At 32.3% G+C, this 19,678-nt stretch overlaps 2 protein-coding genes across 2 annotated transcripts; both read right to left on the bottom strand.

Moving 5' to 3' along the window:
* Positions 1-666: 666 nt before the first annotated feature.
* LOC143057833 (uncharacterized) lies at positions 667-8,976 on the bottom strand. Its single transcript, XM_076231263.1, has 6 exons — positions 8,580-8,976; positions 6,744-6,862; positions 4,414-5,616; positions 3,809-3,830; positions 2,474-2,498; positions 667-1,638 (listed from the first exon to the last, which is right to left on the bottom strand). Exons 1-6 carry the CDS (start codon positions 8,974-8,976, stop codon positions 762-764), a joined length of 2,643 nt encoding a protein of 880 aa, XP_076087378.1. The 3' UTR covers positions 667-761.
* Positions 8,977-9,115: 139 nt separating this feature from the next.
* Positions 9,116-19,678, bottom strand: LOC143057835 (immunoglobulin superfamily member 22-like). Its single transcript, XM_076231264.1, has 11 exons — positions 19,580-19,678; positions 19,288-19,345; positions 18,570-18,619; positions 18,124-18,180; positions 16,938-17,006; positions 15,088-15,354; positions 14,387-14,650; positions 12,982-13,239; positions 11,845-12,102; positions 9,819-10,070; positions 9,116-9,325 (listed from the first exon to the last, which is right to left on the bottom strand). Exons 6-11 carry the CDS (start codon positions 15,158-15,160, stop codon positions 9,120-9,122), a joined length of 1,311 nt encoding a protein of 436 aa, XP_076087379.1. The 5' UTR covers positions 15,161-15,354; positions 16,938-17,006; positions 18,124-18,180; positions 18,570-18,619; positions 19,288-19,345; positions 19,580-19,678; the 3' UTR covers positions 9,116-9,119.

The raw sequence follows: 19,678 nt of genomic DNA, 5'->3' as shown, positions 1-19,678 counted from the left end.
CACATTAAGGTCTAAAGGGTCTAAAATTGAACATTATTTGATTTCATCAAAAATTGAATTCTTGGGGTTCTATGATATGCTGAATCTAACCATGTTTTTAGATTTTGGATATTGGACCATAATAGGTAGATGTCCAATTAATTTTTTTTAAGATTTTAAGTTTAAGTTCTCAGACCACATTCATTCTGTGTCAGAAACCTATGTTGTGTCAACTATTTAATCACAATCCAAATTCAGAGCTGTGTCAAGCTTGAATGTTGTGTCCATACTTGCTCCAACTATTCAGGGTTTGACCTCTGCGGTCGTATAAAGCTACTCCCCGCGGAGCATCTGGTTATTAGTTGTTAATGGCTTTGAAGTAGCTGTCAATAACTGCGAATACTCTCAGATGTGTACTCAGTGTCTTTTTGCTGTGGGGATGTAAAGATATCATCCCATGTCCGGTTTTTGTGATGTTATATATTATGATAAAACCAAAGAGATTCAGGCATTTTGGAAATAATCTATTTTCGATTGTTATCAATTTTATTTATTTTCTATTTTTGCTTTGTTTTGAGTCATACAATTCCTCAACATTGAATTGCAATATTTTTATCGATTATTCCTTTTTTATCGTTGTTTAGTGCTTCAATTGTAGAGATTCTTATGAGTATAATTAAACCATAATTTATAAATATTATTTTATATTTCTTTCTTTTAACATGAACACTACAGATTATGTTTTTACAACAAATAAACTTCAATATAAAATAACTTATAACTTATGAATCAATTTGATTTGCATACACATACACCTTATCTTCCCGGGCAATTATCACTGATTGTGAGTGAGAATCGAAGCAGATTAGTGGAAACCAGTCTTTTGATGATCCAGGAATCTTTGAAATTATTATTTCACTCGTTTTGATATTTGGATTTATTCTATGAACGTTATTTGAGTTCTTACAAGAGACAAGTATACACCCATTTTGGTCAACCGTTATACCTGTTGCTCCAACTATATATTTATTACTGAAGTCAAACAGTTTCCTACCATCCTGATCAAAGCATGACACTTTATTTTCATTGTATTCTTCGGTGCAGAAAATACGATTTATACTATCACAACAGATATACCAAGGCTTCATTTGCATATTTATAGTTTTTATTTTCTCTCCGTTCAAATTAAATACTCTTAAAGTGTTATCATCACAGCCTACAAATAGTTTGTTGTTCATGCACATAATTCCATGACATTTTTCCTTTATGTCTATTTCGAAAATTCCGCTTTGGGTTAAATCTACTATCACAACTTTATTATCTCTAAATAATCTCACTGCAACACGTTTGCTATCAACTATAGCTATTTTTCTCGGCCCTTTCGATAAAGGTACTATACGTTGGCATATTCCTTTAATGTTATAAAGTATAAGTTGCTTTCCGATATAATCAGCAACTAATACGGTTTCTCCTAGCATTTTAATGTCACAAATTGACGCTTTATCTACCACAAATTGATTTTTTAATATGTATTTGTCTAACACATTGACAACTGTATGCTGTGTTGATGCAATGGTGTGTTTCTCATTACACACATCACACATGGCTTTTTCGCAATTCTTACACCAATAAACTGCAACTAAACCACATGACTTGCACCTGAAATTGTATCGTTAAGCACATGTATATATTATATCTAGAAAAGCTACTGACTAAAAAAGCCTGTTGTCGCTCACATAGGTCTACATTAGCTTGTACATTTTCAGCAATGGCCACTCTCAAATATTGTAGACTAGCATAATTTGTAAATAAAATCAATTTTGTTCATCTTGAATAAATTGCAGATCATTGATTCAGTTTACATTTTTTGTTTTTGTTTGTTTTCCCAAAAAGAAACAAAATCGCTATTTAAGAACAACCACTACACTATAAAAAGTCGTCAAAGTATTTTGGCAACATTTTACTTCTTTTGTATCTTCTATTGTTGACGATGTTAGTTATTTAAAGATTCTATCTATCTTTTCTAGTTTTTAAGATAATAGGCAAACGCGAAAAAAATGTATAAATCGTCATTAAAGAACAGTAACTCCTATAATGAGTCAACTGACTAGTCAGGCCTGCTGACTAAGTTGTAGAACTTGACTTGCTCATTACTTTCGCTATTTTAAGTGTCTACCTGTCTATTAAAACTTTCAAGATAAAATAAAAAATCAATCAATATTAGTAATCCATCGTCATTAAAGAGCAAATACTCAAATAATAGGAAAGGCCGAAATTTCATGATTTTGTTTTTCTTCTGAATACAAATTTTTCAAAACGCGCAATATACAATCCAAGAAATCGAGCACAAATGCAAGAACTTTTTAACTTATCTTTTTTCTATTTTCTATTTTCCCACATCAGTTAATGTGTTTCTCCATTATTTATATAAAACTAGCTGTCAAATTTGCAATCTAGATAATAATGTAAAATTGTAAACATTTTAAAAACTTACTCTATCTGTGTATTCCAATCACGATCTGTAAAAATTATTAAATGAAATTATTATTAATTCAAAATGGAGACTGAATCTTAAGATCGTTCAGAAATTACAATAACATTAGATGTATTATAATATACAGTAGATTTATTCAATAGACATATATCACAAATGTATACTTCATATATCTGGTAAATGATGTAAATATGACCTTACTATTTCGTAAAAAGTACAAAATAATAAATAAAAACCAGTTGTTTACAGAACCATAGGAGGTCTTTCCAACCTAACTAATGTATTTGGATATGTCAATATTCACTACCGGTTTGAAATATAAAATTCTTGTATCCGATAATAGCTTAATTTTCACTGTTTCCAACATTATATGAGTTTTGCATATATTTGATGACAATAAAGGAAACAAGCTAGTACTTCCTAAAATAAAATAACTACTTCCGGTTAATAAATAGTTACTTTCTTAACTTTACAGATGGATTCGTTTTTTTTAAGGTTGTTTTTGGTCCTATAGCTTTGTACATGTTCCATATTTTTTTAATTCTCTGATTTAGATGTTTGGCTTTGAGCATAATTCTTAAGGTAAAGCAACAAAAAAAACGCGGTAAGAACGGACAACAATTATAAAGTGTTACTTAAATTCATTTTTCACTTTGAAATATAAATATTTATTATCCTGAAGAATTTGCGGAAGTATCTTTTTTTTCGTAATTCTTATACGAATTATTTTTTACCTGACCTGTTGATTATTTTTATTTTAATCAACATGTAGATCGTTTGAACTTAGTTCTTTATATCTTCTTGCATTCCACTGTATTTTCTATTGTGTCGTCATGTTACGAGGCGATCATGCCCGAAGACGCAACATAGAAAGAACACATCTTTTTGCAGATCATTCAAAACAAAGGATTGAATTGTCTGCATTTCGATTATAAATCGTTAAAGAAGCGGATTCCATCACCAAATCGTGTGCAATACTATATTAATCAACTCTCGACAGTTGAATTTCAAATATTTAAAACGCTCGGCAAGTCTTATTTTTGGAATTTGGAAATTTTAACTGTCTCGAGTGGATAAATAAATTCAAATCGAAACAGTCGTAAAATTTATATTTGTTTTTGTTTCTTGTTACGTTTAAAGCGCATTCATTAGGAATATAAACTAGATTAAAGAATGGCTTTTTTAAAACTTGATAAGATTATATAATCAAAAATGAAATTTATTAGAAACTAAACGTTTTCAGAGTTACAATAGTTTCATGAATGTGTATCGACAGCCGGGTTTTATATTTTAAAACAACATACAAATTCAATTATTTTGACATAAAATACGTACTGATTGTCTCTACGGGAAACCCCTGAAAGTAAACATTATAATAACATTAGCGGTAATAATTGTTTGCACCAGATGCGAATTTCGACAAAAAATGTCTCTTCAGTGATGCTCGTTGACAAAATATTTGAAATCCAAAGCTTATATAAAAGATGAAGAGCTATAATCCAAAAGGTATAAAGTTCACATAAAAGCATAGCAAACACATGATTTCTTTGATTCAATTTGATATATTCAACTATACAAAACACTTTACAATGTACCAATAGAAAGGCAAAGAAGCAGATTATCGTAAAACAAATTCTTTGTTTATATAGTATTAGAATATACCACTTTTATGATGATAAGGTCTCATAAAAATGTAAGTACACATAATGAGGAAACACATGAACACATGATTATCTTGTGCTAAATGTAGCTTAATACTTGTCTATGCATGATACTTTGTCATAATTCGTCACGGGTTAAATTAATTGAACTTACCATGCATCCTCTATTTCAAAACAATATTCAGTTAACTGCGGTATCATATTAAACTATGTCAATGTGGCAATTTTGCCAATGTGACAATTATGTCAAAAGAGAGAAAGACACGCCTTTAACCTCACCTTCGATTTCTGCTCTATCCATACGTCAATTATTTCTTTTGCTTCATGGTTTTCGTTGTGTTCCGAACAACAGTACTTTTTCAGCTGACTCAACTCACTGGCAGTTTTTCTACCCGTTTGTTTTGAAAATGTTCCAGTTTTGCATTTGTATTTTACATTGTATTTGATATCCATTTGATACCTCTTGATAACATCATCGACTATTTCTTCTATTTTCATTCGAAGGTATACAAATTGTAATCCATCTTTAAGCCATTGCCATACTTGAAAAGCTATTGTGTCATTTGCTGTACAAAGAACAAGTTTTGACGTTGCCGACTTGTTTAAATCGAAAACACCCAAACTACTATATAGAGCTAGTCGGGATTTCACATCAGCTTCACTCACATGGTAAATTCGAATTAAGTGAACTAAAATATGGTTAAAGAATGCCGGTGGTAAAAAATCAAATTCTAGGCAAACCCAAGGCGTTCTCTGGCAGGTGTTCTTATTGATACCGAAATTATCACTTACTGTTGCAAATGTTCCATACTTAATTAAACAGGGTATGTAATAGCTATGCTGGAACGAAAGAGGTCGTCTAGTTTTTGGCCTCACAATTATATCAAACTCTTCCATTACTTTTAGTAGATAATCTTTATGCTTGAAAAAGTTTAGTTTTGGTACCTTGGAAAACATTTGCTCTATATAATCAATCTTAATTTCGCCTGTGTCTGCTATCTGGTTTAAATTATCTATATCAAGATATTGTTGTTGGAATTCACACGGTGCTACGAGACATCTGAATGCATCTACTAACCAGACCGGATTCAAAATAATATACTCTCTCAGTCTTTGGAAAAAAATAATATTCCCCATCTCATGTTGAACTCGTAGAAATGAAATTACATCTTCCTCATTTGTCACTGGAAAGGTACTTTCACGACCAACTTTTATAACATCTTCCAAAGAAACTATGTTTTCCTTTTCACTTTTGACTTGTAACTGTTTTTCAAGATGTATCCATGATAATGGAAGTTCGTCTTCCCAAGAAGACATGCTTTTGGCAGTTTTCCATATTTTTGAACGAAGAATGTCAAACTTATCTTTATCTTTAACTTTGTTTGACAGGTAGACAATGTCTCTAATATGGAACCGTTTGGGATGAGAACCAACATTTTCTTCCAAGTGATGTTTGAAGCATTTTGTAACTTTATGGAAGTCCTATAGAGTAAAACACAATAATGAAATAAGTTTAACCAAATATTTTTTATCTGTCGGTTAGTTCATGATTTTTATACATATATCTCAAATTTGACGTGAGTTATCATCTCAGTATAAGAATCTTTGACAAAGGAGACGATTTTGATTTAGAAATGATAAATTCCCTCCTCCCGGCACCACCTTAGCAGCACTATGTCAAAATCACTTGCATTATACATTTCCTAACTCTTTCGGTATTCAAGAGCGTGAATCTATTACTCAGACAAGTGCATGAGCATAAAGTTTACGAGCCACGGTTACGTCAAAGAACATCTCGTACTTTTTACTAGAAAGATTCACCAAAAGATACCAAGACTTTGTTGATAGATATTACGAATCAACTTCACAAAGGATACATGATGGTCTTTGAAGTATAGATTTCAGGTACCGATACTGTTTATAATAATCTCAATCACGTGTTATAGTGTTATTTTTATTTGTCTTTGTATATGTTAACCTTTACTGTTAGTTTCAATTTTGATATCTACTACTGGCGTGGCTAGGTATTTATACATCCTGCCATTATGTTCGTGTGTTATGGTTATTTTAATTATATACCATTTTGCTTTTCTTTGTTTAAATAGTTTTTTTTCTGTCTTTATGTATGTCTTCTGCTAATGGTTTTCATTGCCTAATCTTGGAATCTATGGTTCTTTTTGGCACATATCATATAGTAACACCAACCCTTTATCTATATAAAAGAGGGGCGAAATATTAACGTTTTAGTTGTTGTTTACAAATTAAAGATACAAATAACTATGTTTATCAACAATTTTTGCCGTCAAAACAGTAAAAAAAACAAGAAGGTGTCCACAGTACACGGATGCCCCACTCGCAATATCATTTTCTATGTTTCGTGGACCGTGACATTGGGGTCAAAACTCTAATTTGGCATTAAAATTCGAAAACTCATATCCTAGGGCACATATGTACTAAGTTTGATTGGACTTCACCTTCATCAAAAACTACCTTGACCAAAAACTTTAACCTGAAGCGGGACATACGGACGAACGAACGAACGGATGCACAGACCAGAAAACTTTCGTAGGTGGGACATAATTATATTTAGCATGAATCAGACTTATTACCGTTACTTTGTCTATTCCTGTGCAAACAATGATAACTGGGGGCTCTTTTTCTTCCATCTTTTCTTTTCGATTCTGTATTGAGTAACAATGAATACAATCCAACCAGTAATTCGTGTATTCTAAAAAAACAAGTATGCTTTACTCCACAATAGAAATATCTTCAGATATTGAATGTTAGAGACATAATGTATATGTGTTTAACTGTTTACTTCCCATTTGTAATATAGGAATAGGCAAATGAATATATTGCACATTCACAACTCTGGACACCTCCCTGAAAAATGTTCGACACATCACCAACATTTCTATTCTTAAGAAAACGATTATGCCATTTGATTGGGGACTTTCTTTTTTAATTTTCCTCGGAGTTCAGTATTTTTGTGATTTTTTTTTTTTTTTTTATCAAACAAAATATCTATTATTCAGATATTCAGCGATGGTGATAGATGTCCTTATCATCAAACTTGCTTCACATTGTTGAACTTTTAAGAGATAACGATAAAAGAACATAAAAAGGATTTTATTTTAAGCTACCTCACATAAAGAAAAGACGATTTGGCTTCACTAAAGTTATTATATTTTAGTAATTAGAATAGAACAATGTATATGCAATAACTAAATGTCAGTTTTTCCATTATATTCAAAACGAATAGTCACATTTATCTTAAATTCTTCAAACTTCTATATTTGAATATATTTTTAGTTAATACCTTCACATAGTTAATGCCCCAGTCACACTAGACAACGATCACACCACGATTACCGCGATCTAAAATAAATTCAGATCGTGGTGAGGTCGTTGTTTTCACGAAGCTACAGTGTCCTAAATTACGCTTCTACAAAGATTCCGCTACAAGTATATCACGTTCTCACCACGCTTACTCTGCCACCTCACTACGAATATCAAGATATTACGCTTATCAATTTCTTATTACGACCATACCACGATTTATCCGATTGCAACACGATCTTACCACGCTTGTTCTGCAATTATAGCACGCTCTTATCACAATCATTCTACGATCTTTGAACGTTCATACCGCGATATAACCACGCTCTCAGCGATAACGTCAACATCATGTTCAATATAAGTACTGTTCCATTCCTTCTAATTGTCAATAAAACGTAGATATCTCAAAAACAAACAGGCATGCCACTAAAATCTACTAGAACTCTTGGGCGTGGTGGTAAGGGTAGAAGAAGATCAGAGGGGCCTCTGATACTAATCCTGATCCAGTAGAGATGTTGGATCAACCAATACAACCTGAGCATACCGGACCGTGATAGGATTACGTTCCGACAGTACCTGATCATCCCAAATATCCCGACAGATTTCTAACGTATATCTTCTGTCAGGGTCGGTTTCTCTGTTTGATATCTTTCGGATTACATTCAGTAGAATCGGGACGTTGTCGGGACAGATTCTGTCATTTTATACCATGCGAAAGATACAAATCAGATTATAATAGGATTAAGAACAGGATTGTCGGACCAATTCACTTGGAAACGGTTGAATGTTGACGGTTCCTGAACATTAGCTGATTGTTGTTGTGATTAAAAACAAATTACAAATTTTAATTAAAGTTTAAATCTGCTATTAACAATTCACAGGATCTTGATCAGACTTTTGATCAGCTTAATGAAGGAGAAAAGATATTTGTATTTCAAATTTTAGATACATACATAATATTCGTCTAATTAAGCATAGAATGTCTTTTAGGATCATGCATGTAACACAATAATAGCCTTGCTTCACCGTTTATCATAGGCTTCCGTGTTGATAGCAGAACCTAAATGCACTATAATACTTAAAATTAGAAAACTGTTTATGCTTACCTCCAATATCATCAAGTTTACCGCCTTCCTGTTGAACTGGCTGAGCTGTTTCGAAACTTGATAAGTCTATGGTCAACAGGTAAATTGCATTCATAGTCAGAAAAGTTTGATGTGTAGCATAAAAATCCTTCTGTCCCGCGAAGTCCCAAAAATCACATTCAGCACATTCTACATTTTCGTTATTGCTCTCACTCTGTAGAACTTTTGACAACATATAGAGCTGGTCTGTTTCCTTATTGTCAACGGATTCGTCCGTATGAATTTGCTTTGGAAGATGTGCTCCTGCTGTTACTTCTTTATTCTGTTCAGTGTTGCCTTCATTAGTCCTAATTGTTTCGAAGTCGTTACATTTCTGTACTGATATAGTTCTTTGGGATGCCTCCTGTGTATTTTTCATCTTATTTTCTTCCAATAATTTACTATTTTGTTCAAAGCCATCATGTGCAAAATCGTCTTTGGCCTCAGTTAACGTAACATGAGTTTCCTTTCTTTCTATTGAATCCGTCAATTCGGTATTTTCGAAGTCGTTTGAATTCTGTTTCATACCATGTAAACGGATGTTTTCCTCACTAAAGCTTTTGTTTTGTCTTCATCTAGCTGCTGTTCTTTGGCATTACTATGAATGCTTATAAAATCAAGTTGCTCGATATTGGCAGAAGCTATAGGTTCTTGATTGCTGTTGTCGTGTATTTTTGCTGAAAATGCGTTTTTAAATTTTCCGTCAAAATCCTGTCTGTAGCATTTTTCTGAAATATTTTATTCAACAATGATCGTTGCTTAAGAAAGGCAAGCAGAAAATTCTCTTTAATATGATTAGATGTATCACACATAAGATTAGTTTAAGCCATACATTATTGTAATACCATCCCCTCCCCCTTGAATGACATATATAATTGTCACATTATTATCACTGTAATACATATAAAGCAGGAAAAATAGAAAACGCCTTTTTAAGGTTAATCAACATAAGGAATAGATGAGTGTATGATTCCAACGTTACGCTGAATTTTACGTTAGAACACATTTCATGTGTTACCAAAATTGAAATTTCTCAACTAATTTTTCACCGATTGTTTTCAAATTTTTTACATTGAGTTGGCGTAAGTATTTTCTGTTTAATTAATAAAAAATCTGATAATTCATAATTTTGCCATAAGGGTCGTTTTTGCTTGTCGGGCGTCATATATATATTATGCCGCTGAACTACGATTGTGATTTCGCCAAATCCAAAGCACAAACCTTCACTAAAGATCCACTGTCCGTCTGAAATCCGAACTTTACATCTTCTTACTTCTACATTTATGCCATCTGTACTTATAACGTCATCTATTTCTTCATTCAGCAAACGTCTCATTAAACACGTTTTTCCCGCTGATTGTTTTCCAACAATCATTATTCGTATGTGTCGTCTCTTCATTGTGCCGTCTTTAGCAGTCCTCAGATATCTTTCTCTATCCCAAAGTGGCATTCGTCTGATAAAATCTGGCATTGCTACAATACAAAGTGCTTTTTAAGAGGTTTTATTGAAAACATTTTATGTACATCGGTAAACCTTTACAATACGTTTGTTCAAAGAGTTGATAAGTTAACATGTATTATATCTGAGTGTACGAGCTCTATCAACAGCATTTGGTCTATTTTGATTTTAAACAACTCTTCAACGCTTACATTAGGTTTTGTATTTTTTTCAAAGGCTGTTGCCCCTTGTATTTCATTAATTGTCAAAAACGTGCCTGTGATGAAGAAAAATTGATACCGTTAATGTTGTTTCCAGTTTTGTATGGGAACGATATCTCTTACGTCATCATTTAACAGTATTAAACATTTAAAGTTCATAAAAACGTGAATATCACTGTAGACTAAGAAAAAGTATGTGTTGTATTCAACTATTATACATAACGAAACCATGCACGTAAAAATCTTTAGAGCAAATAAATGGTGCTTCCTTTTTCATTGTTTATCCAAATTATATATTCTGATTTATCCATAAGTATAATCCCGCTTTAAAAAAATATGAATATACTCTTTTACCTTATTCAAAAAAATTGAGAATGGAAATGGGGAATGTGCTAAAGTGACAACAACCCGACCACAGAGCAGACAACAGCAGAAGGTCACCAACAGGTCTTCAATGCAACGAGAAATTCCCGCACCCGGAGGCGTCCTTCAGCTGGCCCCTAAACAAATATATACTAGTTCTGTTTGTCCGTTCGTCCGTCTATCCGTCTCATAAATATGTTTCGTCGCATCTTTCATAGAAACAATATAATAAGGAATTCTGAATTTTTTTAGTCAGCTATAACTTGTGATGCGTTTACAGATTCATCATTCAAAAACTTCCTGTTTACCGAACCATTACCACATATTTCGACACTATTAAAAGTATTCTATAACCCGCTTTCAAAACAAATGAGTACTCTGTTTTACCTCTATCTGCCCGTCCGTTCGTTCGTCCGTCTGTTCGTCCGCCCATCCGTCCGTTCTATGAATAGTTTTCGTCGCATCTTCCTCAGAAACTACATCATATTGAGGATTTATCAACGAAGGGTTTTATTATTTCATTACTTTTTTTTACCAAATTATGTTTGAGCTAAATTAATATTATGATTCTTTTATTTCTGGTCGTGGTTATGTCTGCTCCATTGGACATATACATTTGAATGCCATCTTGGTATCTAATATCTCAGTTTTTATAAATATGACATAAATCTTTTCTGCATACTTGGATTTACGTATGACAATGCGGTTTGCATCTATAATTCGAATTCCATTTGAATATGTAACAGGAGATATGCAGTGTAAATATTGAAAAGTCAGTTACATAACGACCAAATTAGAAGAGGTAGCTATAGCCATCAGTATTAACAAAAGGCGGGTTTCCATGCAGAATGCAAAATTGATCGTCGTTCCGATCCTATAAAATTTGCAAATTAATAAAACAGAAACAATCAAAGTTCTTCAATCAACTATAAGTTGCACTGATCGAGGTCTTCTTTAATGATGTTTTACATTGTCATTTCGGGGCCTTTTATAGCTGACTATCCAGAATGGGCTATGCTCATTGTTGAAGGCCGTACGGTGACCTATAGTTGTTAATTTCTGTGTCATTTTGGTGAACAGTTGTCTCATTGGCAATCATACCATATCTTCTTTTTTATATTGACTATCGTTTTCATCATTTCACACAAACGTTATACAATTGTTTTAAGTGTAAATCGTATGATGTAATGGTGGCATTATCTCAATCTATCTATATATGACTAACCAGTAATTTTTAAATATGCTGAACTGTTTCTATTTCCAACGTTGATTTGATACTGTCCTTCACTATTTTTATAAGTTTGCATTATGCACAACTTGTGAATGCCACCAGCTGCATTAATAGAGATGTTAGAAATATCCCCTATTGGTATACCGTCTTTTGACCACTGTGCATTGAGTTGCCTGTCCGCCACTTCACAGATAAGAACTACCCTTAGACCTTCCATGCAAGTCATGTTCGTCAAAGGCTTTGAAATTAGATCTGAAATATAAGGAAGTATTTATATAAATATAAAAAATATGTACCCTCTTTTTAACAGGTAGAAGATTAGACGCTAAATCGTAGAATATGCAATAGTTACATGCACAAAATTTAAGAACGTATCAAATTTATTTGACGAACTTTAGAAACAGAAATCGGAGGCACGGCGAGCTGTTGTTCTATTTACAAGTAAGTACACAGTATCAATTTTATATTTACCTCTACTTTGAATATATTTTCTATTCTTTAATTTCACACTGCGATTTAACATTTACTTGTTTTTCCAGCCAAATTATTGAATTAGGTTTTAATGAACGAATTGAATTAAATGCGAACCGACATGAGGACCCCAAATTGAAATATGATGTTAACATTGTTAATTTGACTTAGCAAATATCTGCAATCGATATTATAAAGTTCTCTCAATTCTCCCCCTCCCCTCCAAAAAAATAAATCTCAAACACAAATTATTTAATTTTGGATGTAACGCGTCTTCTGATTTGCTGACGTTATTTTGTTATCAGCCCATAGACATAATTTAGTCATGTGACCGTGACGTCATCAACGTTTTTTCATGGTTTTCTACGGTTAAAAATGGAATTTAGAATTAAATTATATTTTTCTGTCTATTCGAAATAACATAAAAAATATGGTGCACACTGTTAAATAACCCGTTACGCGCGTTATTCAGTGTGTACCAAATTTTTTATGTTATTTCTTCATAGATAGAAATTATTACAGTCATTCCTTTTATAACTTATAAACCATTAAGGGAGTTTAAGACTGGGAATAGGTATATGTAAATAACTATTTGTAAGGGGGAAAAAAAGTAAAAAGAAAAAGAAAAAAAAATTCTTTGGTAACGATAGCATAACCTACCTATCACTTTGACATCGGCTTGACGTGATACATTATTCACTGTTATTTTGTAATCACCACAGTCGTCTGAATTCACATTCAAAATTTTTAATTGATGTTTAGCACCGTTCATAGAAATCTGTACCCTTTCAGATGTCTCTATCTGATTTCCATCTTTAGACCAGATAGCAGGCATATTATTATCAGTAACTTCACACTCTAAAAGACATTCTCCTCCTTCGACACAAGGAATAGGTCGTAGATCAGCTTTGAAGTAAGCTGAAAATCAGAAAAGAAATTGTATCCGGGAAATTGTCCTTACTGTTACGTTTGTATTATTGTTTGTCTGTTTGTCCTTTTCATTTTTAGCCATGGCGTTGTTAGTTTATTTTCGATTTCACAGCCTATTGGCAAAAATGAAATAAAAGAATATAAAAATTATCATAGAACATAACACAATGACGAGTTGAATAAGAACGCAAAGCAGTAAAAGTAATACTAATATTTATAAAGACAAATAAAAGAATACTTTAACACGTTATCAAGACGATAAACAACTTCAGTACCCAGAATCTATACTTCAAGATCGTTGCGTATTAATTGTGAAGTTGATACGAAATATTTATCAACTAGGTATTGATACCTTCCGAGGAATTCTTCAGTGGTTCTTTGACACACCCCTGGTTCACTAACTTTCTGCTCAGCCACTGATGACGTTTTAAAAAGGCTGTGTAGTTGTTGCATGCACTTGAAAAACGAATAAATTAGGAAATGTATATCAAATATGCAGATGAAGTTTCTATATTGCTACTAAGTTGGGGAAAATTAAAAGTTTCAAAATGAAAGTCGTCTCGTTTGTCATAGATTCTTGTACTGAGATTATCGTCTATGTCAATCTCGAGGTATACGTCTTAAAATGAGACGGAGGAAAAATAAACAAGAAGGTATAATTGCCAATGTGACAACTCTTCACAAGAGACCAAATGACATAAATATCAACACCTACGTCTCACCGTACGGCCAACAACAAGAAACCGTGTTTATTGTTTCCTTAATTTCTAGTTTTGGGAGATATATGAATGGAAGAGGTCAGGAAAGAGGAACACACAGTTCGTTCCCATTGTATGCCGACAATTCGTTGAAAAAGTCTTCACCTAAATTCAACAAATATGTTGTCAATAAAAAACAGTAATATTAATCTAATTATGTTGTGTTAAAATCAATCTCTATAGATACGTGTTATCATGGACCCTTTGGACTTAAATGTAGACCAATATGCATACCGTGCACAAAATCGAAAATCTAAAATTTTAAGGTCAGACTGAACATATCAATGAACCCCCACGGTGACTCTAATAGTTTTCTGATTGGCAAACCACATATCCTTATTCTATAATAATCTTATTGTTTAGTTTTTGATACATACATTGTACCTTTAACTCTGTACGTCTTGATATATTCCTTATTTTGATTTGATATTCCCCACTATCAATTGGTTTGACCTCCTTTATCTTCAATTCACAACCGAATCTTGATTGTGTTGTCTGATATTTCTCAGAATAGTTTATTTCATTATCATTGAAGAACCAAATACAGTTAACATCACTTATGCTTTCAACTGTTTCGCATTCAATAGAAACAGTTTTACCTTCAGTAGTAGTCAGTGGTTTTAAATTCTTTGTGAAATACGCTGAAAACAAAATAACAGCTCTGACCAAAATTATTTAAAAATTACGATAGATTGTCTCTGTGTCTTTCGCACATTTTCAATGTTATGTTCTCATTTTTATTTTGCAAACTTATAATAAGATGTGAGGGTATAGGTGATCTATTTAAAGGCACTTTTATTTTTTCCGTTTATAGCTTTGTCATAATTCAAGCCATTTCGTTTTTTGTTTATCTGTATCTCATTTTGTCAAGTCGCCGTCTGTTTAAGGTGACTATATAAAGTTGGTTTTGTTCACTGTTGACTATAGAGGGCGTACATTTTACGTTACTGGTATTCTGGTTTACAGTTGTCTCATTGGCTAAAAAAGATAATATGTGGAGACAGGTTTGCTATGTATAATTTGAATCAAATAAGTACCATGAACAAACGATAAAACTATAAAAGCTGAGTTTACTTACGAATAACTTTCAACTTCAATTCCTGACTAGATTTTCTCTCAACCTGCATTGTATATACACCATCATCTTCCATATTTGAGTTCCTGATGATTATTTTATATACTCTTCCATTCTCATCCTTAATAAAACGATTACCGGAAAATTGAATCGGAGACCCATATTTTAACCATTTTACTGCAGCGTCTTCTTTAGAAAGTTCACAGGAAATATCTACAGATTTCCCTTCAATGACTGTAACTTCTTTTTCGAGGTTTCTTACAAAGTAAACTGTTAAAGAAATTTTAATGTAGTATCGACGTAAAGGTAGATAATATCATAAGTTGCTTTGTGGATCTTTGAAAGATACATAATCCCTTAAAAATGTTTTTGGCAAATGAATAATGAAAATGAGGTCAAGGTCAGATGATCTTATCCGGTATAAACATTTATATATTCATATCAATCAGTGTATAAGTCTACAAAAAAAAATGATAAATAGCCTATTATACAATTAACAATACATAATGTTATCACTGAACAATTGAAATTCGATTGCGTTCACCTGAGCGATGTCAGCCAGGCACATAACCTACAATTGATGAGAATGCCGAATACACTTGGACTGACACAATAGTAAATTGAATAGATCTAGTGTTTCAAAGAACAATAAATGTTGACCACAGGGTGTGACGAGCGGGTTTTGCTTCTACTCCCGAAAATACGGTCCATTGTTATACATAATTATGTTATATACAGCGAGAACAGAAGATATTACTTATATACTGGAGGTTTGGCGTGCCACAAAACCAGGTTCAACCAACCATTTTGTCATAAAATGCCCTGCACCAAGTCAGGAGAGTGGCCATTGTTACATTGTGGTCCGTTTCTGTGTGTATTACATTTCGGTGTTGTGTCTCTGTTGTGTCGCAGTTTTCTCATATTTGATACGTGTCCCTCAGTTTTGGTTTGTAACCCGGATTTGTTTTTTCTCTATCGATTTATGAATTTTGAACAGCGGTAAACTACTGTTGCTTTTATTTATAGTGTTCACTACAAGTTTTGTAAAGACATATTGAAACTTATTTTAGGAAACCTTTGCTTGAAGCTAAAATTTCAATCCCATTTGACAATGGGAACTTATATTTGAATAATACATTAAAAGGTGGTTTCAACCCACGATACAAATGTGAATTCTAACCGTATTTGCCGTTTCAAAATTATTGATCGTCTTAATGAGGGGTTACACCCCCCCCCCCCTCGTACATCTTCCTCCTGGACGGTTCCTTCATATGCATTCTGCATTTTTGTATGTTAAGCGTGTCCGATCGCTGGGTTTCAATTCTAGACACTCCTATCCCTCAGTACGTTTGGATATGAAAGTGTGTTTAATGTTGGGGCAAATCTAATAAATCCTCTCTAGTGAACATGCACACCTCACCTAATTCCTAATTTGAGATAATGTAAAACACATTTAGTTTGTAATTAAAGCACTATAAGTCCTCAGTCCTCCCTATTATTTGTTTTCGTGCGTATTGAGTACACGTAGATGGACCTTGACACTGAAGTCTAATATTCCAATTGACGTCATTTTTGCGATAGAGGAACCTTTTAAATAACAAAAGTAATGCATAAAACAAACATGCACATGCTGAACTGTTTTTCCAGCTTTACTGATCATGTGAAGCAACTAAAACAAAATCGAGGGGTCTTGTCTTTATATCTCCTTCATAAACATCTTTCATATTAGTACAGTAACAATTTCCAACTCAAACCAACATTGAAAGTAAAAATATATAATGTAGATATCATTTAAAATTACTAGTTGAACATAGTGTGGATGAAAATAGTGCTTCTAACACCAATCGATATACCTTTTCGTATGTGCTGGTCAATTAGCTTGTCTAACTCCTTGTCATAATGAAATGGGCCAACGAAAACAACTGTAACAGAAAAACATGAGGTATGAGAATAAAATTATTTTTTATGTCAATATCAATTCAATATCCTATATGTTATAGGGTTATTGCATGAATATTGGGGAATATTGTCCCGAGTAGAATTTTATTTTGCACGAGCTTGCGAGTGCAATATATGTTCTACGAGGGACAATATTCCCCAATATTCATGCAATAACCCTTTTATTGTATAGCAATATTATATTTGAAAGTAAAAAATGGTTCAAACTAAGATTTTGTCATTGATGACGTAATGAATTTTGAAGATTTATTGCACTAGTGCAATATTAAAATATATTGCACGCTAACTTTTGGTTACTTTCTGTTGGAAATATTATATTGCTATACAATAATATTATTTGATGCATTTGATAACCTTTTAATATTTGCATAAAAAATGCATTTAAATAGGCAGTCAAATATTGCATTAAGGTAGATCCATGGTATACCGCCATCTTGGATTGTACAATCACAGTACAAAATCGGTCTAATTATTTGCCTAAATCTGCAAATTTGAAGATAGATTTGCAACTCAATGGTTAGACTGTTTGTTCTATTTAAATAAAACTTGTTAATTAATCGTATTATACAAAATATTTAAACAAATATATTTTTTTTTTTGGTTTTAAAATCATTTTTTTCAAATGAGCCATTTAAGGGGAGATAACTCTTTTAGTACAAAATTCATACTGGGCTAATAGGGAAATTTTTTATTTTTATTTGTAGCAAGAAAACAAGTTCGGTGACACCATGTTTTCTTTTTATTTTCTTAAAACATTTTATGAAACCTTTCTTCTCACAATTTATTTCAAAATTCTATCTCATAGAATTTTTTTTATGCACACTAATGTGTTTTTTCATGAACAAACTAACCAAATTTTGGCAATTTTCAACGCCTCATAGCTTGAAAAATAGCACGGTGACCCATACTTTTTATTAATTTTTTGAAAAGAGCATAGTAAAATCTTCATTTTGGCAAATTATAAAAAAAATCTGTCTCAAAAAATATATACTTGTGATCTACCTTAAAAAGGAAATATTATTGTGTAAATGTGTTTGTATTATATAAATTGAAAATCAAAATAGTAGTTAGTGTACTCACCAATTATCAATATTAACAGGATGAGAATTGCTGTGCATGTTGGTAGTTGAAACCTGTCTGTAAACAAAGCATGATAACACAATTGGTCATCTTATCAATATCTACGAAAATATTACCTTTCTATCGTACAGAAAGATTTAATTTAAATGGGATAGTTATTCATCTACAAACAAATTCAAAATTACAACAAAAAATTATATTGACGACAACAGGAAATTCCTTTTTCTTTTCATTATTGTTACTATCATTATAATGATATAAAATTATCATTATCACCAGCTTCCTTTACAAATATAAAGTAACTGCCACGATATAGCCCCACTTATCAATCAATCACAGTTGAACTTATAATTTCTGCTAAATCAAAACAGGAGTATAACATAAACCTTTAGATACATGCCAACTAATTTATAGTACAGACAGAAGTTCCCAAATGAAACACGTACCTTGTTTTGTGATATTACTATGTGGAATCAACAGGATTTCTGTTTCGTTTCTAAATACAAAAATACATTAAGCTTTACAATACGATCACTCAGCTTTCCAAAGTTATGAATAACCTCACCATTCTAACGTATTTCGGTTGGTAACATTACCGGCATGTTTGCTTTTAAAAATCATCAATGGCAAGGCGGATCATAAATATGTTCGCTCCTTTATTTATTCTTTGCAACTGACTAGTAACAGATCTTGACGACCAATTGCAAGTTCATAGTTTGAATACATAATTTCTATTTATTGCAGAACATCGTCGTTTATATTTAACCAGGCTTTAATGATGTTCGCGTGGACAGTATTTGTAAGTTATCTTTTGTTTCTGTCTATCATTATTTCCGACGATGGTTAAATAGTATGTTCATTTCAAACTGTCGTTATCATCCTTGTTTCCCGCTTCTCTTCTGTTTCAATGAATGTGTTTTAATTTATGTCTTATAAGTTTAAACTTTACAATAATAATACATGTTCAAAGAGTTTTAGTGTGTATCCGTTAATTCTCCAAACTCTTGATTTAACTAGTTAGCAATATATGTAAAACTAAATGAAATTGAGAATGGAAATGGGGAATGTATCAAAGAGACAACCCGACAGAGAGGTTTCACGCTTTTATTGAAACTACTTTACCTTAGTTAATCACAAAATCAACTTTGCATTTGGCTAACTAACCTAGGTTTTTCCAGCAGAAGTTCAACTGTTATTCCTGATGTTGAGATGCATGTATAATCTGAAAGTACATGCATAGTTATATATTGAGCTCCTTATTTAACAAGCAAGGAAGTGGTTTTGCATACTACATAAAACAGACTGATTTTCCAAACAAACGTGAAACAAGTAATTGATTTAATAATGATATTGGTTAAATTAGTTATAGGAGAAGTATATCAAATTATACTTAAAATATAACCGCAAAGCTGTCGTACAACTTTAAAAATTTCTTTTCAAATAAATAAACATATACCTGGTGAAAGTTCGTAATCAGTCGGACACTGCTTTTTAAAGCAAGCACAATCTTCTTCTGTAGGTTTGCAATACCTAGAAACATTTTGTCTAAAAATGA

The sequence above is a fragment of the Mytilus galloprovincialis genome, chromosome 13 (assembly GCF_965363235.1).
Source record: "Mytilus galloprovincialis chromosome 13, xbMytGall1.hap1.1, whole genome shotgun sequence".
Classification (NCBI taxonomy): Eukaryota; Metazoa; Mollusca; class Bivalvia; order Mytilida; family Mytilidae; genus Mytilus; species Mytilus galloprovincialis.
Note: the sequence above shows the minus strand (reverse complement) of the source record. Positions and strands in the feature narration are given on the sequence as shown.

Excerpts from the sequence above, each read along its gene's own strand:
- LOC143057833 (XM_076231263.1), bottom strand. The coding sequence starts at position 8,976 with ATGAAAAATACACAGGAGGCATCCCAAAGAACTATATCAGTACAGAAA. Across the intron at positions 6,863-8,579 it reads TAAACTTGATGATATTGGAG|AATACACGAATTACTGGTTG; the intron begins GTAAGCATAAAC and ends TTGTTTTTTTAG. Across the intron at positions 1,639-2,473 it reads GATTGGAATACACAGATAGA|GTGCAAGTCATGTGGTTTAG; the intron begins GTAAGTTTTTAA and ends ATACAATTTCAG.
- LOC143057835 (XM_076231264.1), bottom strand. The coding sequence starts at position 15,160 with ATGGAAGATGATGGTGTATATACAATGCAGGTTGAGAGAAAATCTAGT. Across the intron at positions 14,651-15,087 it reads ATTGAAGTTGAAAGTTATTC|CGTATTTCACAAAGAATTTA; the intron begins GTAAGTAAACTC and ends TTTTGTTTTCAG. Across the intron at positions 13,240-14,386 it reads TACAGAGTTAAAGGTACAAT|CTTACTTCAAAGCTGATCTA; the intron begins GTATGTATCAAA and ends TCTGATTTTCAG.